General features: G+C 59.6%; 3 protein-coding genes across 8 annotated transcripts in view; 1 reads left to right on the top strand and 2 right to left on the bottom strand.

The window, feature by feature from the left end:
• The window catches only part of RBFOX3 (RNA binding fox-1 homolog 3), a 121573-nt gene that overhangs the window by 4578 nt on the left and 89296 nt on the right, over positions 1 to 27699 (top strand). For 3 of the 6 annotated variants that reach the window (XM_064728934.1, XM_064728940.1, XM_064728941.1), the window contains exon 1: positions 24671 to 24835. The exons of 1 other annotated variant lie outside the window; for it this stretch is intronic. The gene's annotated coding sequence lies outside the window, so the exon portion shown is untranslated. Of the gene's footprint in view, positions 1 to 23969; positions 24044 to 24670; positions 24836 to 25034; positions 25411 to 27699 lie in introns of those variants that run through there. 2 more of the 6 variants (XM_064728937.1, XM_064728936.1) reach the window with 2 other exon arrangements.
• ENPP7 (ectonucleotide pyrophosphatase/phosphodiesterase 7) lies at positions 1818 to 6729 on the bottom strand. The gene is made up of 4 exons (XM_064728895.1): positions 6480 to 6729; positions 4313 to 4458; positions 2950 to 3570; positions 1818 to 2411 (listed from the first exon to the last, which is right to left on the bottom strand). The coding sequence occupies exons 1-4, from the start codon at positions 6727 to 6729 to the stop codon at positions 1818 to 1820; spliced, it is 1611 nt and encodes a 536-aa protein (XP_064584965.1).
• LOC135455567 (uncharacterized) overlaps positions 24305 to 27699 on the bottom strand; it is a 49319-nt gene continuing 45924 nt past the window's right edge. Inside the window, exons 4-5 of the mRNA XM_064728896.1 lie at positions 25591 to 25723; positions 24305 to 25094 (exon numbers count right to left, since the gene is read on the bottom strand). Coding sequence (XP_064584966.1) covers positions 24305 to 25094; positions 25591 to 25723 — 923 coding nt within the window. The remainder of the gene's footprint in view (positions 25095 to 25590; positions 25724 to 27699) is intronic.

The raw sequence follows: 27699 nt of genomic DNA on the forward strand, positions 1-27699 counted from the left end.
GGGCTGGGGAAAGGCACCACAGCATCTGGGAGGGCTCTGGGGGTGCTGGAGTGCCACGCTGGCAGGGCTGGAGGGGGGCTGCTGGATGGGGGGTTCTTGCTCCCTGTCCCCAAAACCCCAGCCTGGCTGGAGGGCCCTGGGCTGCTTCCTGCACAGGGAGCTTTGGGTTTGTACAGGGGCTTTGCCTCAGCCCTGCTGGGGTGAGCTCCTGGGAGCCTGGCACCACCAGGAGCCTGGCACAACTCCTGCCAGCCCCTGGCTCAGAGGAGTCACAGAGCTGTGTGCTGTGAGCTGGGGGTCCTGACCCTGGCACTGCCACGTTCCCTGTCTCCAAAATACATCAATGACCCTCTGGAGCTGCACTCAGGGCAGGTCTCAGCAGTTCTGCCATGGAGCAGTGCAGCCAGGCCCATCCTGCCTGCAGCTTTGCTGCTCAGGGGGGCACGGGGGACATTTCCAGTTTTGGCCACAGGCACAAGGCACAGAAGGACAGGCAGGATGGTGCTGAGCGCACCCAGGGCTCCTGGGGCAGGAGCTGGAAGTGCTGAGTGACTTTGGGACCCTCCCGAGGCTTTGGGTGCCGGTGCCAGCCCTGCATGTGGCCAGCAGGGACAAACAGAACCTCTCTGTGTCCTGGGCAGGTCCAGGCTCAGCGGCTCCACCCCGGGTGGGGCCTGGCGCCTTTCAGGGGAGGCTCCAGCTCACTTAGAACAGATTTAATTAGCGTGGACACTCATTAAGTACCGGCTGTCCCTGCTCCAAACCCACCCTGGAGCTGCTGTGCCCCCCGCATTTGGGGGGATGCACACACGGGGTGACCGTGCCAGGCTGGATCGGTGCATCCCCCAGCAGAGCATCCCAGTGTCCCCCAAAGCCCGGGAGAGGCATCTGCTCGGGGCCTCAGGCATGCTGGAGGAGCGTGGGTCAGGAATTTGGAGATGATTTGGGAATTCTGTCCCGTTCCCGAGCCTGGGACTGGTTGTCTTTGTGAGCCTTGTCCTTCCCATGAGTTCTGGCAGAGTTGCCTGGAGCTCGGGGGCTGCCAGGACAGGAGAGCACGGCGCTGCTGGTGCTCATTCCAGGTCTCTGCAGCCTGCAGGAGTCGGCTGGAGGCGCCTCGTGCCAGGGAATTGATCCGGAGTTACTCGTTCTGTGGTTCTCTGGGCGAATTTGCGCTGTGAGGGAAAGGGACCAACTGTGGTCTGGCAGCCACGAGCAGAGCCACGAACAGCCGAGGATTCCACAAACAGCAGAGGATTCACCCTCCCTTGCTCATGGTCCACATCTGGCTGCACGCAGAGGACAGAGGGACAGGGCAGGGGACAATGGCAGGGTCCAGGAGGGTGCCCACCCTTCTCCTCAGCCCAGCCCATGCCCTGGGCAGTGCCAATGCTGATCTGGGGCAGGAAAACTCAGAGTCCCGTGTGAGGTGCAAAGCCCCTGCTGTGCCCTGCAGGGAGCGGTTTCGGGGGGCTCCACAGACCGGGGAAACCCGGGGGTTCCACACCCAACCGGGGCACGGTTTGCTGGGGTGTTTGCCCCCATCCTGGGGGTCCTTGGGTCGGTTACCTGGTGGCGGTCAGAAAACTCCTCCCCAGCATCCCAGAACCGCAGCGAGGCCCAGCAGCAGCGGCAGCTTCTCGGCGGGATGGAGAGCACCCGAACCTGCCGTGCCGAGAGGGCGGTGAGTGCCAGCCCTGCCCCGGGGCCGGTGCCCACCGGTGACGGGTGACCGTCACCTCCTGCCGCCCCTTCCGCGCCTCCCTCCGCCCGGCCGGGAGCAGCTCCGCCCCGGTGCCACGGTGAGCCCTGCCCGGTTACCGAGCGGCGGGGATGGGGGGACACGGCCCGGTGCCCCGGAGCCGCTGGGGGTGGCGGCGGCCGCCAGGTGTCGCTGTTCCCGCGGGAATCCCGGCGGAGCGGAGCGCGCCCGGTGCCCGGTGCTGCTCCCGGTGCCGCTCTCGGTGCCCATTGCCGCCCCCCGGTGCCCATTGCCACTTCTGGTTCCTGTTGCTGTTCCCGGTGCCCACTGTCACTGCCGGTGCCTGCTGCCCTCCCAGTGCCCCCCATGACACCCGCTGCTCACCATTGCTGCCATTGTTATTGCCATTGCCGTCGCCATTGCCATTGTCGTTGCCATCACCATTGCCATTGCCATTGCCGTTGCCGTTGCCACCGTCACCGTCCGTGGGTTCCCTCAGCATGGGCTTGGTGGCCTCCAGGGAGCCGTCATGGGGCTCGGGGGTGATGCCCAGCAGCTCGCAGAGGAGGGCGTAGACATTGACGCTTTCGAAGGGCTCCACCTCCAGCCCCTTCTTGAAGGCCGGCCCCACGGCACGGAAGATGGTTTTCATGTTCATTGCCTCGTTGTCAAAGCCGTGCTCTCCTTTGTTGAACTGCACCTTGTACCTCTGCAGGGGAGAGCAGGAACGTGAGCACCCCAGCCCTGCTGCCCCCCACACATGCCCCACCTCTCCCACCTCCTGCACCGCGTTCTGCAGCTCCAGGGTTTGATGGTGTGGTCGGTTCCTTTCAGTTTTGGGAGCTGATCTGTTGGTGTTAAGCTGGAGGTGCCTCCAGCCACCAATCTCAACCAATTACATCCTGCAGGTTCCCTCCCTAAACGTCGGCACAGCCAAATTTTGTTGTACTGAGGAGCGTCCAATGGGAAACTGCCTGCTGGCCTTGATGCTGGGCCTCCCCTTCAGTCAGGCTAGGAGAGGATCCTGCAGTGAATATTCTGCATTCATGCAACTCCTACTCTGAGGTTTCTGGATACTTTTTCTTCTCAACAACAGAGAAGATTATTACACAAAGAGCTGGAATTGATATCTCTATGTATGGAGACCAGTTAGCACAAGGGCCTAAAGCTGGGTGGGTGCTGTGGGAGGGGAGGAGTGAGAGGCACATCCCAAAGGACAGTAGGATGTGCCTGAGCATACACCTTACCCCGTGGATCACATAGCCTGGGTCGCTGTACAGCACAAGTGGGGTGATCCGGGAGTGGTTGGCGTAGTGGAACCTCTTGGGAAACTCTTCCTTCTTGTAAACGTGCAGCTTCGGGTGGGCGTTTTTCAGGGCTGAGTACACTTGCTCCAGTTTCCCTTCCTTGGGCACCAGCAGCCCACTTGGTCCATAATCGAGGAGCTCGAAGTCGAGGTCCCTGAAGGTGAAGTTGGTGACCTTGCGGAGGTAGATCTCGTCGGTTTTCACCACGGTCTCCATGCCGTGGTCGGACGTGATGATGAGGTTCAGGTTGGACTCCAGGCCGCTCTCCCGGATGCGCTGCCTCAAGTAACCCACAGTTCTGTCCACCTGCTTGATCATGTTTTTCCTCTGTGTGGATTCAGGGCCATACTTGTGTCCTGAGGAGTCTGGCTCCCCAAAGTAGAGCGTGATGAAGTCCAGGTTGTCCACTGTGAACCACTCCATGACGGTGTCGATGCTCTGCCTCCAGTTGGTCTCGTTGCTGTAGTTGAACAACGCAGGTTCCACCAACTTCTTGTACACTTCTTCCTTTTGGTATTTCGCCTTGGTTCCAGGGAAGTGGATGGAGCCTGTCTTCAAACCCTGTGAGTGGAGACATTCCATAAACTCACCTGAACTCTCTCGGCAGCATCCTTCCATCTGTCAGTGCAGCCACCTCCTAACACGATTAGTTCATTCAGTCCCCAATGCCTACCTCTGCCTCTAATGAGGTTGTCTTGCTCATTGCCATTTAAAAGTGATTAATTGAAAGCGCTGCCCTTGCACCTGGCTCCTTCACTGTGTTTTAACACCAGATAAAACTTCGGAACCAGTGACCCATTTGCACCTTGCATGGGCCCTCTGCCTCTTGACCATCACGACATTAAGGTGTGTTTTATTGAAGTCGAGGAGCCAAAGGTCTTGGGCTGGGTTTCATGTCCTGCCTCAAAGCTAGAGGGAAGCCTGCAGGGCTTGCTGTACCTCCCTATCGCTGCCACCACCCTGGATGTGCCTCAGGCTGTGTGGGGCTCCCAGGCTCAGGGTGCTCCCTGAGGAACTGGCTGAGGCTTCTTTAAACAGGAGCAGGATAACCTGCTTTATTAATGTCTTAATAAAGCTGAAATGCATCTATTATTTTTTGCTATTTTTAGCAGAATGATCATAATTATTCCTGCCGGAGTCTGGGGATTTCAGTTTTTTGCTGGTCTAATTAGCCTGACGTTCACAGGGAGGCTGGGATCTCACGGCCACCTGGGATCGTGGCTTGCCTGTAGCTTTTCCTGGGGGATGGCAGGCTGGGTGGGTCTGTGCAGGGTCTGTGTGTGTGAGGAGGTGCCACACTTGCCTGTCTCTGGGCAGTGATCCAGATGGGCAGGCTGCCGTTGTCCCACCAGCTGCTTATGCCTTGTGTGGTGTAGTAGGGCAGTCTCACGCCAGTTTTGGTGTCGAACCACATGTTGTGGATCACGCCGTGGTTCTCCAGGTACCGCCCTGTGGGAGAGATGGGAGCAGGGGTGAGCCAGGCTGTGCTGGGTGTAGGGCAGGGGGGACCTTTGGCCTCTTCCTACCCTTGCCCTGTACCAGGTGGGGTCCTGGGGCAGGCAGGGAGATGCTGGGGGAGTGCTGCTTCCCCTGTGGGTTGGTTGATGCCTGGTGGGTCTCGCCTGGGCCCAGCCAGGTATTGGCACCCTCTGCAGCTATTGCTGCCCTCTGGGCATGGGCAGGTTCCTGTTATCTGGGTGTACCTAATCCCAAGGTGTTTCACTGTTATCCCGGTGTATCTAATCCCATGTTTCACTGTTATCCCGGTGTATCTAATCCCAAAGTGTTTCACTGTTATCTCAGTGTCTCTAATCCCATATTACACTGTTATCCCGGTGTATCTAATCCCATGGTGTGTCACTGTCATCTGGGTGTATCTAATCCCATGTTTCACTGTTATCCCGGTATATCTAACCCCATGTTTCACTGTTATCCCGGTGTATCTAATCCCATGGTGTTTCACTGCTATCTGGGTGTATCTGATCCCATGTTACACTGTTATCCCGGTGTATCTAATCCCATGGTGTGTCACTGTCATCTGGGTGTATCTAATCCCATGTTACACTGTTATCCCGGTGTATCTAATCCCAAAGTTCACTGTTATCCGGTATATCTAACCCATGTTTCACTGTTATCTGGTATGTCTAATCCCAGTGTTTCACTGCTTATCCGGTGTATCTAACCCCATGTTCACTGTTATCGGTGTATCTAATCCAAATGTGTCACTGCCATCTGGTGTATCTAATCCCATGGTGTGTCACTGTCATCTGGGTGTATCTAATCCCATGTTACACTGTTATCTGGGTGTATCTAATCCCATAATGTGTCACTGTCATCTGGGTGTATCTAATCCCATGGTGTTTCACTGTTATCTCAGTGTCTCTAATCCCATGTTTCACTGTTATCTGGGTGTACCTAATCCCAAGGTGTTTCACTTTCACTGTTGCTCACAGTCTGCGAGGTCGGTGAGCAGAAGTTTCCATTGGAAGGGAGAGATGCACTTTGACTCTCACATTTTGTGCTATTTTTATTATTCTGGTCCCGAAGAGTCCCTTCTGCAAGCTATCCCCATCCTCCCTCATATTGACGCTGCCTCCCTGCTTTTGCCCATCAGCAGATTTCATTAGCATGCTCCACTCTTTTATGCCAAGGTTATTAATTAAAATCTTAAATAAGATTGGCTCCAAAATCGATTCTTCAGGAATTCCCCTGGTGCCCTCCCTCCAGCTTGACAATCTCCTCTCAGCATCCACTCTGTCCTCCTCCCGTAGCCTCTCACTTCCCCACATTACAGATTTTGTACTAATCTTCATCTTCTCCATCTTAACTAATGATTTCCCATGTGGCACTGTATCAAATGCACTACTGAAGTCCAGAAAGATTAAATTTGGAGCATCTCCCTTGTTTAAAAAATAATTTATCTTATCAAAAGGGGCTATCGAGTTGGCCTGGTGCTATTTACCTTTGATAAGTACAGGTTCAGTTCATGGAATCCCAGAGGGGTTTGTGTTGGGAGGGACCTCAAAAACCATCCCATTCCACCTCTGTGCCGCGGGCAGGGACACCTTCCACCGGACCAGGCTGACTGCAAGCCCTGTTAGCCTGGCCTTGGACATTTCCAGGGATGGGGAAATCTGTGCCTCACCACCCTCACGGGGAAGAATTTCTGTGTGTCTAGTTTAAATCTACCACTTCTGCATGTCTTGCCTGGTCTGCTCTGAAGCTCTGTGTGCTGCTGGATGTTCTGGGTCCCTTCTGACCTCAATTCTTCCCTGGCCCTGACCCCTGCCCCTGCCCTGGCCCAGCCTCAGTGGCTCTGGATATTCTGGGTCCCTCCTGCCCTCTGTCCTTCCCTGCCCCTGCCCTTGCCCAGCCCCAGTGTCTGTGGATGTTCTAAGTCCCTCCTGCCCTCTGTCCTTCCCTGCCCCTGCCCTTGCCCGGCCCCTGCGGCTCCCATGCCGGGCACTCACCGGTCAGCAGCGTGAAGTGGCAGGGGCTGGTGAGGGTGACGAAGGCAGGGGTCATGTACTTGGCCTTCACCCCCTCTGCAGCCATGGCGTCCAGGTTGGGGGTGTCCACGTCCTGGTCGTAGTTCCAGCGGAAGCCATCGAAGGACACCAGGAGCAGCTTGCTGCGGTTGGACGCAGTTTGCTGCAGGGGCATGCAGCTCCCCAGGGACAGGGCAGCAAAGAGCAGCCCCAGGGACAGGAGCATCTTCATTGCCTTGAGCTGGAGCTGCGCAGGTGTCCGGAGAGCTCGCATTAATACCTGCACGGTGGGACTAAGTTCGGTCCTTATCTAATCTTGCCTTTGCTGATCGGGTGTGTGGCTTCAGCCAGCAGTTGCTTTCAGGACAAGTGTCTCTTGTTTTTCTGCAGTAGATTATCTTAAAGTTCTTTCTGGGTCAAACAGCAAATCTGCACCTTCCCTCAGTGCTGTTGTGGTGTGTGTGAGCAGGGAGGTTCCTGGTGTGGTGGGAGGTTGGGATCTCAGCCCACCATGGTGTCCTGTCCCCACTCCTGGCCCTCAGTGCCCTGCTCTGTGCTCAGCAGCTCAGCCTCAGAAGGAAACTCACCCTAGGACACCTTGTCCACCCTGAGATGAGGCTCAGGGGCTCAGGGAGGGGCTTGGATTTACCCAGGGTTTTTTACCCAGGGTTTTCCAGTGTGGCTTTGTTGAGCTGCTCACTGGACAGGGAGGCTGTTCCTTGGATCCTGACCGTGCACCAAGCCCCGGAGATGCTCCTGAGGGTGAGCCCAGCTCTGAAGCCCCCGTGTCCCTCTGTGCTCCGCTGCTCCCCACGGGTGACCCTCATCCTCTCGTGCACTGCTGAGCTTCGCTGTATCAGCATCCCATCGTATCAATCTCTGCTGGTTTATGGCTTCTCTGCAGTTTAATCATTGCTGACGACTCGTTTCTCAGAAAAACTGAGTTTAAGGCTTTTGGAGAGTTATGTAACAGAGGTTGCCTTGGTTCCCTGGGCTCTGAACTCACAACCTTTATGTCTTTGCTGAACTTCCTCTGCTCCGGTCGCAGATTTATTCCTCGGTGCTTTGCTTCCCAAGTGCCTGCCACCTTCTCCTCACCAAGCAGAGCTGTCTCCACCTGGTTTTCCCCACCCTGCCTGGGATCATTCTTTGATGTTTCTCCCTAAAACTGAGTTGAGTATATGAATCTTAGGCACATGGGTTTGTTCCTCCTGGATGGAATGACAGCCTCTTGGTAGTCCTGAGCATCTCAAGTATTCCCACCTGGACTGATCTGTCAGGGGGCTTTGGGGTCTCTTCCAGAGTGGGTGTTTCCCCGGTGTGACATGGGACAATCCTGCAAGGACACTGAGAGAGGTCCAGGGGATCCCAGCAGGGACCTCAGGGCTGACACCAGCTGGGAGTGCAGCCCTGGGCATTTGCAGTGGAAATGCTGGGGTGGGTCCTGCCCTGAGCCCCCAGCCCTGAGCCCCCAGCCCTGAGCCAGCCCTCCTGCTAGCACTGGCAGACACCCAGCACTGGTGTCTGCCACCCCACACTCCACTCCCTCAGCCCAGCACCTTCTCTGCCAGCCCAGCACTGATGTTTGCTCAAGGAACAGTTTTTTATCTGCGCGCGCTGCCCTGGGTTCGATATTGTCCTTCAGAGAGGACAGAGCTTCCTGGCAGCACCGAGGGTTTAAAGGGCTCATGATAAAGATGTTATCGCTTGCCAAGCTCAGGGAAAGCCCTAAATATTCTCTGTGCTGTTCTGAGGAGGGTCAGCAGTCCCTGTGGTGCTGCTAACAGCGCGGGAAGGTGCTGATAAGGTATCGTGTCCATCGGCTCCTCTGGGAGGGGAGGGATGAGAGAGGGGAAGCACTGCTCCAGTCTCTGAGGAATATTGGATGTCAGGAGTGTTTCACGGCACATCTTGATATCGGTATCTGAGGAGCACGAGGCACAGATAAAGAACATCACCTTTGGCCACCCTGCCTGGGGACACTGCGAGCTAAAGGGCTGATTTTGCACTAACAACGCCCCAGGCTCTGGTTCCATGTGTGGATGTGCCCAGGGGGCCCTGGCTGCTCTGGGCCCTGCTCAGCATCCTTTGGAGCACCAATCCTGCATCCTTGGAAACGTGCTGAGAGCAGGCAGGGAGCTCCAGGGGCACCACAAGCTGCCAGCCCTGTCCCTGCTGGGGCTGGCACTGGCCGTCCTGCACTGGTGTACCAGCTAGCTCTGTGAAGGTTGATGAAAGGGCTAAAAACAGAGAACACGAGCCCAGTGGAACTGTCCTGCTCGGTGTCCCAGCCTGTTTCCAGCCTTTGGAAGGTGTGATGTGCTGAGCACCCCAGGGCAAACCTGCAGCTCCCTATGGCACATGGATGCTGGGGCAAGCGGCTGCTGAGCACCAAGGAGGGATCAGCTAAGGATCAGTGTCACTAAAACCTCTGCTATGGCCTAAAGCTGCCCCAGGAGCAGGGCTGTGGGGCTCTGGGGTGACTCTGGGGGTCTGTGGAGCTGTTTGGGATGGGATGCACCTGGGCAGGTGCGTGGTGTGATGGGTGTGCACCGAGGAGCAGGGCAGCACTGCCGGGGGTTGGATGGAACCGGGAGCAGCCCTGGACTTGGCCCGAGCCCTGAAGCAGATGGACGGAGGAAGGTGCTCCAGCCAAGCTGCTTGGAAGGGCTGGAGAAGAGGAAGGAGGTGGGAAAGGAAGCTTTGAGTGCTGTGGGGGCTCTTCGGGCAGGAGTTGGCTGCCGGTACCCCCAGGCAGGAGTTTGACTGCTACCCCTGAGTGCTGCCTTGGTGCCCATGTGGGAGCTGTGGGGTGTCCGCGGGGCTGGGCTCGCTCTGCAGCGTGGGGGTGACTGAAGAGACCCCCGAAATGAGCCCCGAAATGACGCCCGAAATGGTCCCCTACCCTCAGCTCCTGCAGTGAAGGCTCGGGCAGCGCCCGCGGCACTCGCCGAGGAACCTGCTGCGGGCCGGGGGGCTCGGAGAGACCCGGGAGGGACCGGGGGGAACCGGGAGGGATCTGGGAGGGACCCCGGGGTGATCCCCGAGCCCCCAGCGTGGCCGAGCCGGACCAGCAGGGGGCGCTGAGGGGCCGCGGCGGGGGCGGGAGAGGCCCGAGAGTCCCGGGAGCGGCGGAACCGGGATGGAACCGGGATGGAGAGGGGATGGAACTGGGATGGAGCGGGGATAAAGGGGGGATCCTTTCTCCCATTGGGGTGTGATATCACCCCTGATCCCTGGAGGTGTTCCTGGCCCTCCTGCTGCTCCGGACACAGGCTCCATCCCCGCTCCATCCCCGTTCCATGCCCTCTCCATGCTGGGCTCCTTGGGGAGTGAGCTGGCCAGCACTCAGGGTGAGGAGAGACACAAAAGCAAGAGAACAGGGAGGAAGACTCTGTCTCCTCTCTGCAGCCAGGGACCGTCCCTGGGTGATGATGAGGGGGTCGGGTCCCATTCCCTGCTCACTGCTGCTGAATGCTCGTGGTGATTGCCAGGGCTGCTCCTCCTGCTCCTCGCTGGGGTCTGAGCCCTGTGCAACAGAGCAGGGTCAGCCCTGTGCCTGCAGCCTGGCTCTGCTCTCCCCTGGACCCTCCCTCTGCACTTGGTTATCCCGGCATCGACCGCTCCCCCCGGCTCTGCTCAGCTTCCCCAGCTGATGGCTGTGTCTGCCTCCCATTGATCCCAGCTGCAGAGCCCATTGATTAACTCCATTTCTTATTACACTTCGTGGTGTTTTACTCCTCTCAGTGCTTCCCTCGTGCCAGCTGCTCGCCCTGCTCCTGCCGGGAGGAGAATCCCTCTGCCCAGAGAGCCCCTGGCCCTGCTCTCCTCCCCCTGCCTGCCCTTCCTCCTGCTCTCCCTGCCTGCCTCTTCCTCCTGGGCCGGGGCAGTGCCTCTGCCCGTTCTGTGCCCGTTCTGTGCCCGTTCTGTGCCCTGCTCCCGTGCAGTTCCTGCCAGTGGCACAGCCCTGCAGGGTGAGAGGCCCTGCCTAAGCAGGCGCTGTGTTCTTCCCTCCCCGACACCTCCACACTCACCACGTGCTCCGTGCCTCACCTCCTTTCAACTCTCCTGCATGCATCATTCAAAAGCCATAACATTATTTGGCATAAAATATTTACTTAACTGAGCTTTTTGCAAATATTCCCCTCCATTATTTTCCCTCCTTTTGGGAGCAGACACTGCTTCTCCTGTGCTCTCAAATGGCTTCTCTTAAATAATACAACAAGAATGTATGAACACGCAGTAGCCTTTTCCTTCCTCCTGAAATACCCATGAATGTAAGAGTGTCACCAATCCATTAGGGCCACACCAGCACTCGGGAACACCCAGCAGCTCTGCCTGCAGAATCTCCTCACTGTGGGCCTGGGATGGGCAGGGAAGGTGCTCCAGGAGGGAGCAGAAAAACTGGAGAAGGTCTGACACGATGCAGAGAATTAATATTAATTAAAGAATGTTCCTTTCAGGAGGGACAGCTGAGGCTTGGCAGAGAGAGTGCAGGAATGAGCATTCCCAGCCTGGTCCCCACAGGATGCTGGAAGCAGAATTCCTTCCAGCAGGGACTGGGAGGCCAGCCTGGGACACGGGGTGCTAGGGACAGGTCCTGTCGTGGGCAGCAGGATGGGCAGGTCCTAAAGAAGGGGATATGGAATTGTAGGAGCCCCCTGGAGCCATCCATCTGGAGAGGCTCAGCGGGTCTCTGCTGTCCTGGCAAAGCTTTGTGGTGTGCTTGGGCTTTTGCTTCTGCTTTCTTCTGACAAGGGGAGTGGTTTGTGTAGGGGGATACAGGATGGGTAAATGAAGGTGGTATAGCATGTAATCTTATCCCCTAAAGAGTTGCAGCTGAAGCAATTACTGAAGATTAGGAGCAGGCCTGATGTTAACAGGCCACACCTGTAGCCAATAAGAACGGTGTTATAAAAGAGTGGATTGGTGGGAACTAGAGTCAGATGGCTGCTGCAAGGACCAGGAATGGTCAGTGCTTAGAGGAGCTGCCTACAAGAAACATCAAGGAGGTAGGAAACTCTGGTGATATAGAATCCTTGCACTATAACGATAATAGAACTCTTGATATGTAAGACAACAGATTTGCAGCTGGAAGGGAGCAGGTTTGGGTTAGGAGTTGGACAAAACTTCCCTGTGAGGATGCTGAGGAGCAGGAATGGAGCCTGGGAGCTCTGAGCTGCAGCAGGGCCAGGCTGAGGCAGCTGAGCACTCACAGTACTGCTGTTTTGTCATTCCCCAGCTTGGGACCCGGCTCCGAGCATCCCGGCTGTGCCTGGGGCTGGGCTGGCCATGGAGCTCGGTGACCCTGGACCCGGCTTTGAGCATCCCTGACTGCCTGGGGCTGGGCTGGCCCTGGAATCCGCTCACCCCGGCCTTGTGTCCCCGGGTAGGGTTCCAGCGCTCCCCAAGCAGGGTCTCTGTGTCCCCGAGCAGGGTTCCAGCGCTCCCCGTTCCCGCCCAGCAAACAGCCCCGTCCCCGTAGCGCGGGCAGGTCCCGCTCCTGCGGAGCCGGTAATTGATTTCCCGGCCGCGCTGCCGCCGTGGCTGTGCTGACACTCGCTGTCCCTGCCCGCGCTCCCGTCAGCGCTGCGACAGCCGGATCCTGAGATTATTGATAAACACTCATCGGGGCTGGAGCCTGGGAAATTGCCAGCAACCCCAGCGGGTTTCTCTCTTGCCAGCATCATTTTTCTTGATGACAGCATGTTCCGAACTTTGGCGGGGCGGGGACGGGGCTCCCTGGTAACTTTTTGTGTTGTTGTTTTATGCATTGGTGGCTTTAAAAGATCCCTGCAAAGAGCAGAGTGGCGAGACTGGGGAGAAAATGCCTGTGATTATCTCTGTCCTCCAGCCAGCCCCACGGAGAGCTGTGCTGGGCTGGATTCTGCTCGGAGCTCTGCTCTCACAGGTCAGCCCTGCTCCTCCATCCTGCTCAGAGCCTCTCCAGGATGAGGAATTCTGGATTCCAGCCTCAAGGATCCCTGATTTTTTCCTCAAGTCCTCTGCTTCCACAGGCTGTTACCCGGTGCCATGGCATCCGCATGGGCAGGAGCATCCCTGTCCGGAGCCTGGCCATTCCTCATCACCACGAGCCTGGTGCTCTCCTGGAGGGCACACCCCGCCTGTCCTAGCTCCCCAGGCTGGCCCATCCCGATCCCCCATCCCCTGGAGCCGTGCTGGGTGGTGCTGGTGCTGTCCCAGCTCACACTGGGATGTGTGTGAGGCACCCTGGGTCTCTCCCTGGGGCTCCTCCTGGAGCTCGGAGCGTTTTTCTCTCTGCGGGCTCTGCTAATTACTGCGAGGTTGTGGATCAGGAGCAGAGGGAAGTGTCCTTCGGTGGTTCAGGCACCACAAATAATTGAGCCATTTTTCACCTATGGCCAATCCGGTTCTTTCCACGTCTTGATTTTTCTCTTAATCGCTTGGAGATGCTGTTGCAGCTCTGGATTCACAGCTACGTCCGGGCTTTTCAGTAATCACCAGGATTTTGTGCTCCCTTGCTCACTGCTTGCTGCTTTCTCAGTTTGTGCTTCAGCTCCAGGGAGGAGCTCGCTTTATCCGGGCTGGGTTCGCTCTGTGCCGATGTTGCCGAGCCCGGGCGGTGCCTGCAGGTCCCGGGGATCCCGGGATTCCTTGGGATCACATTCCAGCACGGCCCGGAGCTCCCGAGCCGGCGCAGCTTGGCCGGGAATTCGGGAGCCCAGGGCTCCGTGCAGCAGGGTCGGGATGGGAGCCGCTCTCGGGGGGCAGCCCCGCTGCCCCCACCCAGGGCCGTGCTTTGCCGTGCCAGACCCGTGCTCTGCCGTGCCAGCGGCCGGCCAGGCTGGGGCAGTGAAGATGTTCACGGCGAACTGAAAGCTGTGATTTATCAGTGCTGGTCCCCAGAGGCTCAGGGGCTGTCAGGCACCAAAAAATCCCATCCATCACAGTGGGGGCTGAGCTGCCTTTTTTTTTTTTTTTTTTTTTTTTAATTTTTTTTTTGTGTGTGTGTGTTTTGGCCGTTTTATTCCGGAGCTGTGAGGGGGAGCAGAGTGAAAGGCAGCCCTGGGCACGGGGGCTGGGGAGCCCCAGGGGTGGATGGTGCCTCTCTCCTTCCCCTGCATTATGGAAATCTCTCCCCTCTGCTGAGCTTTTGGGGGCTGCAGCCCCTGTGAGGTCTCCAGACTGTGCACAGGGGCTCAGCTGTGTCCCCAGCTTGTCCCCATGTCCCCGTTTGTCTGCACACATGTGTGTGTGTGAGAGTACATCTGTGTGCAGTTCTGATTGTTTGCTCCTGTATAACGTTTTCTTTTCCCAGTGTTTATGGGCCATGGGATTGGAAGTGAAGCAGCTCCTTAATTGCTGTCAGGCAAGGAGATGGGTTATAAAGTTGCCAAGGGAAGAAAATAGCTCGCTCTGGGGTAGATGCTGGGGTGATGAGGAGAGGAGGGGGCGGGAGGCCGGGGGTGGAGGAGATGAGGAAAGAACAGAAGGGATCAGCAGGCAGTGCAGGAGCTGGCTCGGGGAAGGAGCTGCTGGGGAGGAGGAGAAAGGCCAGGCAGAGACAGAGGTGTGCTGGGCAGGAGTCAGCTCCCCTTGGGGAGCCTCCTGTGTCCCCAGGATGGTGGCATTTGCCTTCTCCTGTCGTGAGTGCGGCTCCTGGAGCAGTTCACAGAGGGAATTCAGGAGGAAGGAATCCCTCCTGTCTGTCCTCGCCATCCTCCCCGCTGCCGGAGCCTCCTGCCTGCTGCCACTCCAGTTCCAGGTTCTTTGCTCGCAGCCCTCTTCATCTGCATCTCTTTCTTGTTTGCTTCATTATGTGCCGGTGTCGCCCAGCACCGTGTCATCCTCATTGCGCGGCTCCTCCCTCTCCCTGCTCTCCCCGTTCCCCCAGCCAGGACTCCCTTTCTCCCTTTCCCATCCCTCCCTCCCAGCGCCGCACATGAAAGCGCCCTGATGGCCACGCGCGATAGCAGAGACAGAACTTAATTTCACAGCGTTTTCATATAATACTCCATAAAACTGAGCAAATTTGCTGGAGTCCAAATGCATCTCATTATGCAGAGTCATTGGAAGGGAGTGTTTCTGTTCGGGGCCTCGGTGAGGGGATGGTGCAGGAGAAGGGAAAAATAATTAATTAGGTGCTGCTCTGGATCAGAGATCCTGCATTGCAAGGTACATTAAATAAACGCCTGGCTCATGAATAAAAGCTGCACCAAGCCCTGTTTGCCTGGCCCCACACAGAAAACCCTCAGTGGAGCTGGAGGGGTGTGTGGGGAGACCTTTGACTGAGCCTGTGCCCCAGGAGGAGAGGGAGATGGATCTGGGCATGGAGGGGATGGAGCACAGCGTGCTCAGCCAGGCAGGAGCAGGAGGCCTTGAGCAGGAAACACCAAGTGTGGTTTTGTTCCTTGGCATTCCCCCGTGCCCTGCTGTGGGAGGCAGTGCTGAGCAGAGCTCCTGCCCCGATGGATGGCAGTGCTGCTCCCACGGCAGGGCAGGGCAGGTGGATTGAAACTGCAGCAGCCACGGGAGAGGAGAGCAGAGAGCTCGCTTCACTTCACACTGTTAATTAATCTCCGAGCCAATGAGGATGCTCTCATCTGGTCTTTACTTAATCCATAACCCAGAAATCCTCAAATTATGTCATTTGTTCAATACAGATGAAATTAATTACTCTGGGAAAGAGGCAACAAGTTGCATTTGCGATGTTCCCCATCGAGCAATCAGCGCGGTGCGGCGGCGGCTGCAGGGCTGAGCAGCACCGGGGTCCTGTGGGGAGCACCCAGGGTGATCCCCAGGGGTGTCAGGGCCACACTCACACCCAGGGCTGCTCCTCTCTCCCCTCAGTGCCCTGCTGTGCCCATGCCAGGGGTTCTGAGCATCCCCTGGCACGTCCCCACAGGGCTCCAATGCAGGATGAGCCCCTGGGCTGGGCTGCCTGCACAGGGGTACCCCTCACCCCCTGTCCCTGCCCACCTGGGGGTTGTGGGGATCCCTGACCCCTTCCTGGGGGGAAAGCTTTGCTGTGAGTGGTTAAGGCAGCTACCAGCTTGCACACAACTAACAGAAAGAGCTGTTGTAACAAAAAATCCATAGTGGTTGTTTGCTAAAATGGCTGTAATGAATTGAGAAATATGACAAGCTGCTGCAGGCAGCTACTGGGAAGTGTCAGGGCCCTCAGCCCAGCTCTGCAGCTCACCTGGGTCACCCAACACGGTGGAATCCTTTCAGAGGAGAGAAAAACCAAGTTTCTCTCCGTGCTATCAATTTAAATAAATTACCTATTACATTAGCTGCACTTAAAGCAAAGCAAGAAATCAATCCCTGCCTCGGCTGCTCTAAACCCTTGGTTTGCACCGTGAAAGCTGTGATTGTCAGAGGTGCCCTGGCACTGGGGGCTGTGTGTTGGGGGCACTGCCCAGCTGCCCCCAGTGCTGCTGCCCTGGTCTGGGCACTGCGGGTACCCTGAGGTGCCCCCAGGTGAGTGGGAGCTCTGTGCCAGGCTGGGCTGGCTCTGCATCCCTGGCATTGGCACCTCGGGGCACTGAGCCCCAGGGCGGCTGTGAGGGTTGGTCCTGGCTGATCCTGATTGATCCTGGATCCCACCAGCTCCAGGGGGGGAGCAGAGCCTGCCCAGTGGGCACAAGGGTGAGGCGTGGAGGGGGACAAGGGGCAGGGATGGATGCAGGAAGCAGAAATGTGGGCAGGCACCCCTGTGGGAGCTGGGCAGGGCAGGATCCCAGAGGGCAGGGCACATTGCAGGAGCAGCCTTTCAGGCATGGCTGTTCCCTTTGGTTTTTTCCTGCTGAAAGTGCTGCCTCGTGCAAAGCCGCTCGAGCTCCTCGGATAAATTAGCATCCAGGGGATTGTTTTCCTCTACATTTTGTGCAGTTGCATAAGAGGGAGGAACAGAGGAGCCCAAGGAGCAGATTGCTTTGTGGAAGCGTGAAACATCCAGAGCCGCTGCCCCTCCTGCTGCCTGCAGCTGGCTGAGGCTGCGGGGTCGGAGCTGCTGGAGCTGCTCACCTGGGCAGGGCAGGAGGGCAGGGGCTCTCTCTGGGCAGCTCCTGGCCGTGCCCAGGTGTGCCAGCCCGCAGTGAGGCCGTGCCAGGTGTGCCAGCCCGCAGCGAGGCCGTGCCCTGCAGCAGAGCCCGGCCCTTGTGCCAGGGCAGCCCCTGCCCGCTGCTGCTGCTCTGCCTCCTGCTCCGAGGGGCTGGGGGAGCCAGGGGAGCCCCAACCGGCGCTCTGGGCGCGGCCGTTCCCAGCACGAGGAGGAGGAGGAGCGGGAGGAAGGTGTCGGTATCCGCTCAGCCGCCTCCCCCTGGCCCGACCCCATCGATTGTAGCGGTCGCAGCGTGAGGAGCCGTGCGAGGCGATCGATGTCCCGCAGCCCTGGCAGCGAGGCACGGCCGGAGGGTTTGCTTTAACCCTTCTCGCACCCCCGTGCGGCTCCCCGGGGCTCGGGGGCTGCTGCCTGGCCGGGCTGGGCTGCACATTCGTGGTTCCTGCCCTGCGTCATTCCCTGCGAGCCTGACCCCATCCTGCTGTCGGGTGACCTCCCTGGGAGATTGACCCGTGCCAGAGCAGGGGGAGATGCCGATGGGCTTCTCGGGCAGCACCGCCGAGCCGTGGCCTTCCCAGGGGGGTCCGGTCCGGGCTGGGCTGGGCTCAGCACCCCGGCGATAACCCCGGGGTTATCGTTTCGCCTTCCCGTCAAAGCCCGGGAGGAGCTGGAGATGGTCAGGGGTGGGATGCGAGACCCGGCGGGTCGGACGGGCAGGAGGGCGAAGAGAAGGAGCGGGGAGGGAGGGCAGGGGCTGCGGGGATGCTGGGGCGAGGAGGGAGCTGCGGAGCGCTGGGAGCGCTTTCATAACCCGCAGCCAGAGTGGCTTGCTGAGGCATGAGTGATGGAGGTAAATAGGATTATCGCACAGAAGGGACCAGTGCGATAACAAGCATCTCATCCAGCGCCTCCCCGGTGCGGAGCGGGGTGCGGGGACAGCCCCGGGCGGGGCGGGAGCGGCACCGGAGCCCTCGGGACGCGGTTTCGCTGCTCCTTGGCACCCGGCCCGGCTCTCCGGCTCCTGTGAGTGCAGCGCCGTGTCCGCGCCGGGCTGGGAGCCTGGGGGCTGCTTTGGGGTGAGCTGATGTCCTGCAGAGGGCTCGGTGCGGTTCTCGGGCTGCTCGCAGCCTGCGGGGACCCGCGGGTCCCAGGGTGGCGCCGGGATGTGCCCAGGGCAGAGGCCGCGGGTGCCCAGCCCGGATCCCGGAGGGGAGGGAGCTGTGCCGTGCCCTGCCCTGGCACTCGGGGGGTGCCCGGCCCCGCTGGGCTGGCTCTGACACAGCCCTGCACGCCGTGTGGCAGCGGCGCTTCTGTGGGGAGGGGGCGGAGTGATGGGAGCCCCTCCAGCGGGCAGGGCGCGACAGCGACAGCCCGGGCGGGACCGGGACAGGCAGTGCTGGGGCTCTGAGGGGTGTGATGGAGGTAAATAGGATTATCTCCCAGGCCACAGGCAGGGGACGGCAGCCCAGGCGGGACCGGGACAGGCAGTGTGGGAGCTCTGAGGGGTTCAGGGGATGCAGTGCTGGGCCCAGGGGCTTCTGCTCTCTGGGATCTCATCGGGACACTGCAGGACTGAAGGCACAAAAGTCTCCCTTGACTTTGTTACTGTGACTGGGAGAAGCTCTTTAGCCACGTTAGCAACCTGAGATCTGATGGGAAAGATGAAATAACTCAGTCTCCTCCCCACCACTCACTTGAGATTCTGACAGAATTGCCACAATTAGAAAAATTCACCTCGAAGCTTCATTGTGAAGGGCCAAGCCGTGAAGGAAGTGTTTGGCCCAGAGGGAAGCAGGGGAGAAATTTCAGCTGCCTCTCATCTTTCATCATTTGCCTTCTCCTGCTCCTATCTTGGCAGCCCCAGTATTTTGCTTTGTCTCCTTCAGGTGACTAATCATTAGACTAATTAGTTGCTAATCAATGTTTAATTAAAATGTAGCGGTTAATTACTGGAGGTGGTACCGCAGGTTGACTACGAAGTGTGATGGAAATATTTTTAAGGGCAGTTCCCGGGGAGCTGTCCCTGTTCTGGGCTCAGGGCTGCTCCAGGCTCCCCTCCCCTGGGCGCTGCAGGTGTGACACACCTGGCACAGCTCCTGCTGGGGGTGGCTCCGGAGCATCCCTGACATTTCCCCAGGTGCGGCAGCTGGGGCTGGAGGAGCCTGGGCAGGGCAGGGTGTGCAGGATGTCACTGGGATGGAATGGGGAGCAGCCAAAGCAGGACCCCAGTGCCCTGCCCAGGGCACCTGGGGGAGGGCAGGGACCCCCACGCACTGCCTGTGTCCCCTCCTGGGTGCTCAGCACTGGGGACGGGCGCTTGGAGGGTGCTGTGCTCGTGCCAGCGCCACCATTTGCATTCTCCCTGCCGCTCCCATCCCTTATTTCACCTCACTTGTCATTTTATGGCTCGCTTTAGTGCCTGGAGAGCAGACCCACAGCATAACGAGGTCTGGAGCTGCAGAGGGTCCTGCGGCAGACACGGTGTCTCCATCCAGCTGAGACACTGGAGCACAGCGACCGTGCCTCTGTCTGGGTCAGGCATGGGGTGTCTGTCACCTGGGCAGAGCAGGGATGTGTTTTTGGGGAAAAACATCCCTTTTCTTCCCTCCCCTGCTAGTTAGAGGAAAATGCTAACAGCAGCCCAGGGGTTGGGTGGCTGGGGTGGTGACAATGCAAGGAACAAGCTATGTTTAGAAATAATTGCTTTGTCTTTCACAGAGGTATTAGTGCCTCCATGCTGGCAGCTACAGGAATTAGCTGGAAGTTTTGGTGACACAAATACAGAAGCAAAATTATTGCTGCTTATCATCACTTCTGTGTGTGTGTGAGGGGAAAGAGACATCACCAGGGCAGAGGGGCTGGAGCTGGGTCTCCACACAAGGCTGGCAGGTCCGTGGGGGAGCCCAGCCCTGGTGGCTCTTGCTCCACCACAGAGATGCTGGTTTTGTGCCAAGGGGGTGTGCCCACCCCTGGGACAGCCGCAGGGACCTGCAGCACCAGCCCTGGGGAGTGGCACACCCTGGGGAACACTCAGTGCTGGCATCTTCCTGCAGATCCTGCTGCTGATCCAGGTGAGCAGCACCACAGCCAAGGGGAAGGTTCTCCATGGTAAAATTCTGCTCTTTCTGATCCTGGTGTGCCCAATGCAGGCTCCTCTTTGAATGGAGGAGCCAACTGGGGGGCTCAGAAGTGGCACCGGGTGGCAGTGCCAGGCCACCAGCCGAGGGTCCCTGGGGATGTGGGAGGAGCAGCAGCTCCCGTGGAATACAGGTGCATGGCAATGGGAGGATCCTCCCTGGGAGCAGGCACAGAGCCCCTCGGGAGGCTGCTGTCCCTGTGGCAGAGCTGCTGTTCCGTGGGGAGCACCCGTGGCTCTCTGCTGTTTGTTTCTCCTGGCTCTGGGAGTGCAGTCCCTGCCCCGCCCTGTCCGTCCCTGGCAGCCCACTGCCCCCAAAAGTAAAGCTGAGTGTTTGGGAGGAACAGATTTCTGATGGAACAGGGCCGTTCCTGCTCTCAGATACGAAATTCCATGCAGAATATTAAATAATTTCCTCCTTAGTGATCCCGGTAAATTGAATTAGCTCTTGCTCCCCCGATAGAGTGGATGAGGCTCGGAGGGAATGTCCCTGGGCCTGTCAGTGCTGTCCCCAGCATCGCCTCCTGCTCCAGCTGCTGCTGTGAGAAGGGAGCTGGGGGTGGAAGCTCCTTTCTGTCTGCTCTGCCTGGAGGGAGCAGGGCTGGGAAGGAGCCTGGGGAAAATCAGGGGGATTTTGGGTCATTGTCCAGGGCCTTTTCTGCAGCCTGAGAGCTGGGTCCAGGAGGGAGGATGGGAGTCACACAAGTTGCTCACTTTCAGGACATGTTTGCTGTGGTGATTCTGGTGTTGCTGGTGATTGGGGTTTTTTTCTGTGTATGTGATGCTTGGTTTGTTTTTGCAAGTCTTAGAACATCAGAGCAAAGAGGGAAAAAAAAACCTCTTTGCGATGGAAGCAGCTAATAGCGGGTTATAAATGTGTCTGTGGCACGGTTCATTAGCTGCCATGACATATTGAGGGCTGGGAGCGGTGTGATACCGGCAAATCAATTCCAAATTTCATCTGAGAAGGAATGTGGGGAGGCCAGATCATGCAACATGTTACCAAACATTCCTTCCCAGCCGGAGCGGAGCTGCTCCTCTCTCCGGGTGCTGCTCCTGCTGGGCTGCGGCACAGAATGCAAAATAAATAAATAACCAAGCATCTAATTTACTGATGATTAATTTGCATAATTAGTGCTGTGTCAAATCACTTCACCGAGGTGCAAGGCACACTCTGCTGAGGTGTTTGCATGGACACCTTTGCAGGTTTCCCCAGGCTCACCCTATTTCACATTTAACAGTCTCCTGAGCATGTCACTTTGTCGTTGATGGCATTTCGCAGGGTCCAGGGCGATGTGAGAGCTGGGGGTCTGCAGGGCCAATCCCCTGCCAGCCTTCTCGTGCCCCTTGCTGGGGCTGGAGCAGTGCCCTGCCCTGGCAATGTGTGTGGCAGTGGGTGGCTGCAGCCCTGGAGCCAGGGGTGAGCTCATGTGGGCACAGAGCTGCCGGCTCTGGCGCTGCCAGCGCCCTGGAGAGGGGCAGCGAGGTGGGAGCTGAGTCCCGGCCGTTCTGCATCCACTGCTGCTGCAGGGATGCTCTGGGAGGGGGCTCAGGGTGGGCAGGCAGGGATGAGGCTTTGGGAAGGGGCTCAGGATGAGCACACAGGGACGAGGCTTTGGCTGCTTTGGGAAGGGGCTCAGGATGAGCACACCCTAAGGGGGATGAGCATTTTGCTGCTTTGAGGATACCAGGGAGTGAGCAAGCGATGTGGAAGGCAGTCACAGGAGCAGTGCTGCTTTTGGGGTGGCAGGTGGAGGCCAGCATGTGGCCTGTCTGAGTGTTGGCAGCACCCACTGCCGTGTGCCCCTCACTTTTCCAAGGCTTTCTTTGCCCCTTTGCAGGGTGGTTTATATCCCTGAGTGCAGCCCATGCCGCAGCCCCCTCCCTTGCCATCAGGGCAATCCCAGCCCCAGCGGTGCTGCCCCCACCCTGCTCCTGTCTCAGCAGGGACCTGGGGTGGAGCCCAGGGCTGGCTCTGGCTCGTTCCCTCCCTCCCTGGAGAGGGAAGCAGCAGAATGCCGGCAGGTGAGGCGGCCAGGATGCCGTGGATCCGTGGAAAGCTCTACAGCACGCAGCGCTGCGGGCAGCCCCGGTCACATCCCTGCTCCTGCTCCCTGTAATGGATATCAGATTGTTCTCCCGATCTTGGCATTGTTTCAATAATTGACTGATGCAGTGCAATGTTCACTGATTTAATAAGTTTGTTAGTGTAATAGAGGCTCAGGATTTCGCTGTTAATGTGCAGTGACAATTGCATTGTAGATTTGCTCATTACGTTACATAACTTAGCTATAAAATCTATCGGAAATTATGTTTAAAACAGCATTATTGCGGAGCCCATCAGCATGGCTCTCCCTGCTCCTCCCACGGTGCTTTGCAGTCTGAGCGTGTCTGCCCAGCGCCTCGCTGGGATTGCACGTTCCGCTTTGGCTTTTTTGGGTCAGGGCATCTGACACCTGCCAGGAAACAGCCCCGGGTTCTGCCGTGCCATCCCAGCCTCCCCGCTGCGGCCAGGGGTGCTGCAGGTACCCGAGGCAGCTCTCTGGGGGCAGCTCCAGCTGGCACCGTGCCCCCGGCCCGCTGGGGGGACAGGCACTGGCAGGGGAAGCTCTTGGCAGGCCCAGGCTCGGGCTGCCAGGGCTGTGCCAGGGCTGTGCCCGCTGCAAACCTCCCCATCTGGGCAGAGTCCTGAGGAGGGGCTGGGCACCCTTTGGGCACCTCAAACCTGGGGGGATGTGGGGGCTGTTGCTCATTGTCTCGTGTCTCTCCCTGGGGCTGAGTGGCCTCTGTGGCCTCGTGGGGGAGATTCCAGGACTGGCTGCCTGGCTGGGGCACGGTGCTCAGCCCTGGGGCCCGAGGGATCCCCAGAGCTGTGGGGCTCTGCATTCCAGCAGCCGTGTCCAGGGAAAAGCCCAGATGGAGCCACACTGGGTCCTGTCATCTCTGTGCTCCAGCCACAGCTCTGAGGAAAACCTCCTCTTCCTTAAAGATGAAACAGATCCCAGCAGCAGTAATTTAAACAGCTCTGACTGCCTCCAAATGAAGGCCCTGATGGCAAATAGGCTGTGAAATCGGCTGAGGAAAAAGGAAAGCCATCTTTTTCCCAGAGTAATACTCGTTCCCGCGGTTCACACACAGCCTTGCAGGGTTTGCTGCCTGGTGCCGTTTCCAGCGGCTGCTCTTCCCTCCGCTGCCGCTCCGTGCATCCTCAGCCATTATCCCCCGCCTGCTCCTCCTCCTCCTCTCCCAGGCTGGGAGGACTCTCCTCCCTCTGCTTGCCCTCCGGAGGTCCCCGGCGGGTTCCTCGGTGGTTCCGCGGTGTTTCCCGCCCAGTACCGGTACCGGTGCCCGGGCCTCTTCCGTTCCGGTGGGTTGTTCAGCAATGCCGGCCCCCGAGCCCGCTCCGCTCGGTGTGCTCCACACAACCGGTGTGCGCTTCCAGGAGCGGATAGGTGGGATGGATGGGATGGCAGCCAGCAGGACCCGGCTCCGAGGCTCGGGATGCGGGGAAGGTTTGCAGAGCTGAGCTCTCCCGCATTCGCAGCTCCTCGCTCTCCAAATGTGCTGCCTAAAGCATCTTCAGCCTCAGTGAAGCGTGAGGAAGCGGCACAGCGGGGCAGAGCAGGGAGCGGGCCTGGCTGCCTTTGTCGGCAGAACAAGGCTGCCGCGGCCCCGAGGGCTAAAAATACCCGCGGATCATACAAAATAGATGTGGGCATGGGTGAGGCGCAGCCCGGGTGCTCACTCACGTGGTGGCTGCTCACAATCCTGGTGGTTTTCTCCAGAGTGGGCTTCAGGGCCTCGGGAGGGGAGGGGAGCAGTGCCTGGTTTGGGGGGCTCTGCAGGAGCCCGAGAAAGTGTCAGAGATCACCCTGTGCTAAACTCGTAGGAGATAACTCCCTGCTCGAGCAGGCTGTAGATATTCCAGATATTTCTCAGGAAACAGAGCTTGGGGAGTTTCACCACAATGTTAACTATTGGGAACCACAAATGAATCGTATGAGCCGGGAAAAAGCGCTGAGCCCCCTCCAGGAGCACCAGCAGGAGCAGGTCACTGTGGCAGCCCCATGGCCGGTGGGATTCGGGGGGTTTGGCTGCCAGAGCGGCTCCCGGCTCTGCCCGCGATGGAAGCGGGCCCGGGAAGGGGCAGAGCAGCCCCGCGGACAGCCGGGCTCGGCTCGGTACCATAGCGCAGCTCTGCCCGCTCCGGCGGCTCCCCAGGGGAGGCGATGAGCAGCCGAGAGCGAGAGAGCCGCGAATGCCAGAGCTCTGCTCTTGCATAACACCCGGGAAGCTTCCAGCGGCGCTGGGAATGCCCGCATCGCTCCGGAGATCCCCGGTGTGACGGAAAGGGAAGGAAGGGTAAGGGGCCGAGACGCGCACGGAGCTTTAGGGAGGCTGGGGGATGCTCCAGAGCCGCATCCTGCGGGCTCCCGGCACCGCCTCGCGTTTCCCGGTGTTTGCATTGAGGATTGGAAATCCCTTTCCTGCTCTCGTCCTGCCAGGGGCTGACGCGAGCCTGGGCATCCCTCTCGGTGCCCGGGCATCCTTTTCAGTGTCCGGGTATCCCAGCCGGTGCCCGGGCATCCCACCCGGTGTCCCGGTGCATGCACAGCCATGGAATCAGTGTCCCTGCTTCGGCTTGTCCGGGGCTCTTTGCTCCTCGCCACCCGCGGTGCCGGTGCTGCTGAGGACGGGGAGGATCGGGAGGAAGCCCCGGGCAGCCCGCTCGGTGCCGGGGCCGCTGCTGGAGGCTCGGTTTTGGGGCAGAAACGGACAAAACGCGGCTCCTTTCGCGGCGCAGCGGCGGGAGCGTGTGCGGAGCGGGCAGAGGGTCCCGAGCCCCCCATCCCACCCGGGTCTCCCCGCAGAGGGATGGATGGAGGGAGGGAGGGGAGCCCGGGCGGGGGGCGGCAGCCGCGGGGCGGGGCCGGGGGCGGGCGCGCGCGCTCGGTGGCTCCGGTGGCGCGGACGCAGCCGCGTGCGAGGCGGCCCGGTGAGCGCAGCGCCCGGAGAGCCCGAGGCGGCCCGGTGAGCGCGGAGCCCGGAGAGCCCGAGGCAGCGCCGAGAGCCCGAGCCGCCGCCGGGAGATGCCGCTCGGCGGGCGGGGACCCGCGGCCGCCCTGCGCCGCCGCGGCGGGGCCGTCTGAGCGCGTGAGTTACCGGGGGCGGCGGCACCGGGGCACCCCCGCCCGGCGGCACCGGGGAGGGCAGCGGGGCGGCTCTGGGGAGGGATGCCCACCGGAGGGAGCCGCAGCGGGCGGCGCTGCCCCAGCGCATCCCGGGGGAGGCTGGCGGCGGCTCCCGAAGGAGCGAGGGAGGCCGGGCTGGCAGCGCCAACCCCGGCACCGGGCGGTCCCCGCTGCGCTCCGGGATCCGGTTCCGCGGTGCCGGAGCCCGTGAGCGTTCGTGGCTGAGCCGGCCCGGTCAAGGGGCAGACGCGTGATGTGCCAGGGGCCCCGTTAAGTTTGTGCTAAGGGATCGTTATGGCCCTTAATTAGCGACAGCTGCAAACAATAACCTGGCGCTAACGGTCATCACCGCCTCAGGTGAAGGTAATTTGCAGGAAAGTTGGGTGAGGTGGAGTCTGGACAAAGGAGGCACAAGAGAAGGTTCTGGGTCAGTTGTGGGTCAGAGCCAGGCAGGCGAGGCCGCTTTCCCTGGGCTATTCTTCCCCTGAATTCCTGCCTGGCTCCAGGGATTGCGCTGCAGGACGGGCTCCTGTGCAGGTACGTGCGGGGCTCGTGCGCCGGGAGGAGCGGGTGCGTGGCCAGGGCCCCTCGGGGGTCCCGTGGGGTTCGTGTGCGGTGTGTGTGCCCGCCCGGTGCCGTTCTCCAGCCGTTCCCTGGTCCCTGGAGCTGTGCGTGCCAGGAGCTGCTCAGCGCTTGCAGCATCCCCTGCAGCGTCACCCCCGAGGGCCGCGGGGCACGCCTGGGGCAAAGAGCCGGGCTGTGGGGCACGGGGGCACGGGCAGTGCCCGGAGCAGGGGCACGGGGAACACGGGCAGTGCCCGGGGCTGGGGGGCACGGGCAGTGCCCGGGGCTGGGGGAGCACGGGCAGTATGGGGGGCACGGGCAGTGCCCGGGGCTGGGGGAGCAGCCTGGCAAGGCGTTGGCAGCGCTCGTGTGTGCAGGCGGAGGGATGGGGGGAGCAGGGATTTCTCAGCTTCTCACTCCAGTGAGCGTGACATTAACAATCCCAGCTATTTTCGGCTGCTTTTGGTGAGGCTTTGGCACTCGCTCGCTGCCTCCAGCGATGCCTGGCGCTGGGGCAGGGCAGCTCTGGCTGCTGTGCTGTGTCCTGGGGGGCACAGCCCGGGGTGGGCATAGTTCACCATTGATGAGTACCCTGTTCATTTTCCCTTCTGATGTGCCCATCGTTCTCTGGGATGTCCAGGGCCTGTGGTTCAGCTCTCAGTGTTTTGGGGTGCATCCTGCTGCCCGGTGCTGTTTGCAATCTGCTCTTACCCCGAGCTGCAGGCCTGGCCGTGCTGGGTACAGTGCAGAGATGAAGGCACTCTGCTTCCCAAACAGCTTCCTGTTTCCAGGCTAAAATGGTTGAGGCTTGATAGAGCCTCACAAAGCGAGAAATTAAGGCTGTTTTTTCTGGCTAACAGATGGAGAAGGAGCCCGGAGTTGCTAATTTTCAGGGAGGGCTGATTGCAGTGGCTGGGGCTGGCAGGGCTGCCTGGGCCTGGCTGTTGGTTGTAGCTCGTTCCTGGCTCTGGGGAGAGGTGCTGAGGCTCTGATTGTTGGCTCACAGAAAACCCTGAGGAATTTTTATTTCCCCCCACCCCCTTTGGAGTGGTCTGTGTTGGCACGGCAGAGAGCCCTGGCACAGGGCACACAGCCACAACAACGTGTGAATCTCTGCTTTTGGGCATGGAGGGGCTGGGAAGGCCCAGGCTGGCAGCGGCAGCTCCTGCTCCTCCCTGGCAGTCTGGGCACGGTGTGGGGACAGCACTGCAGGGCTGAGGGAGCTGGCACTGAGAGGCACCTCCCTGGGAGCCCCCTTGGTGCGAGGCTGGCATCTCTGCTGGGCACTCCGTGCTTGGTGACAGGGCTGTGGCAGCGCCACTCCTGTCCTGTCCTGCTGCTCCTGGGCCTGGGAGGCTTTAGGATGTTTTAGGATACAGACCCTGCTGTTTGTGATGCCCGCTTTGGAAAACCCCCCCTTGCAGCCTTGGCCAGCAGTGTGCCCTCCATACACGCCTCACTCACACAGCCCCTCTGTGACACGGGCTGGGGATTTTCCCTATCCCTGTTTCTCCGTCTCCCATCACCAGAACATGTCGTTCTGAATTACCAGGATGGCATCCCAGGCAGGCTGTGCTGGTGGCAGAGCTGTCCCTCCACAGCTGCTGCTGCTTTGCTGCCCTGCCGGATCCCTCTGTGCCACCAGGATGGGACAGTTGAGTTCTGGTGCTACCGTGGCTGAGGGGAACCTCCCCAGCATTGGTGGGGCTTGAGCCAGCTGTGCTCGGGGGCTGGGGGTCCCTGGTGGGGCTTACCCAGCTGTGCTTGGGGGCTGGGGGTCCCTGGTGGGGCTTACCCAGCTGTGCTCAGGCACTGGGGGGCTGGGGGTCCCTGGTGGGGCTTACCCAGCTGTGCTCAGGGGCTGGGGGTCCCTGGTGGGGCTTACCCAGCTGTGCTCAGGCACTGGGCTGAGGGTCCCCCCAGTGCCCTCTGCAGCAGCAGCAGCTTGGGCCCCCGTTCCTGCTTTGGGGTGTGAGGGTTCTCAGCCGTGCATTCCCTGACTTGGTTTGTCGGCGCAGCTCTGGCTGCTCGGCTGACGGTGGATAAATCCCTCTGAAGGTTATTGAGATAATAAAAGGCGTGAGGGAAGTTCCGGAATTTATTTGAGTTCTCTTTTAATTTACAGCCTTTCGGGGTGAGAGCTCAGTGCGTAATGAGTCCTGCTAGCAGATCTGCTCCTTTCCAAGGGCCGTGGCAGGGAAAGGGGCGCTGGGGGCAGGTTTGGGTCGGGGCAAGGTGGGGAGGTTGGGATGGAGGTGCTGC

Source organism: Zonotrichia leucophrys, chromosome 18, assembly GCF_028769735.1.
Source record: "Zonotrichia leucophrys gambelii isolate GWCS_2022_RI chromosome 18, RI_Zleu_2.0, whole genome shotgun sequence".
Lineage (NCBI taxonomy): Eukaryota > Metazoa > Chordata > Aves > Passeriformes > Passerellidae > Zonotrichia > Zonotrichia leucophrys.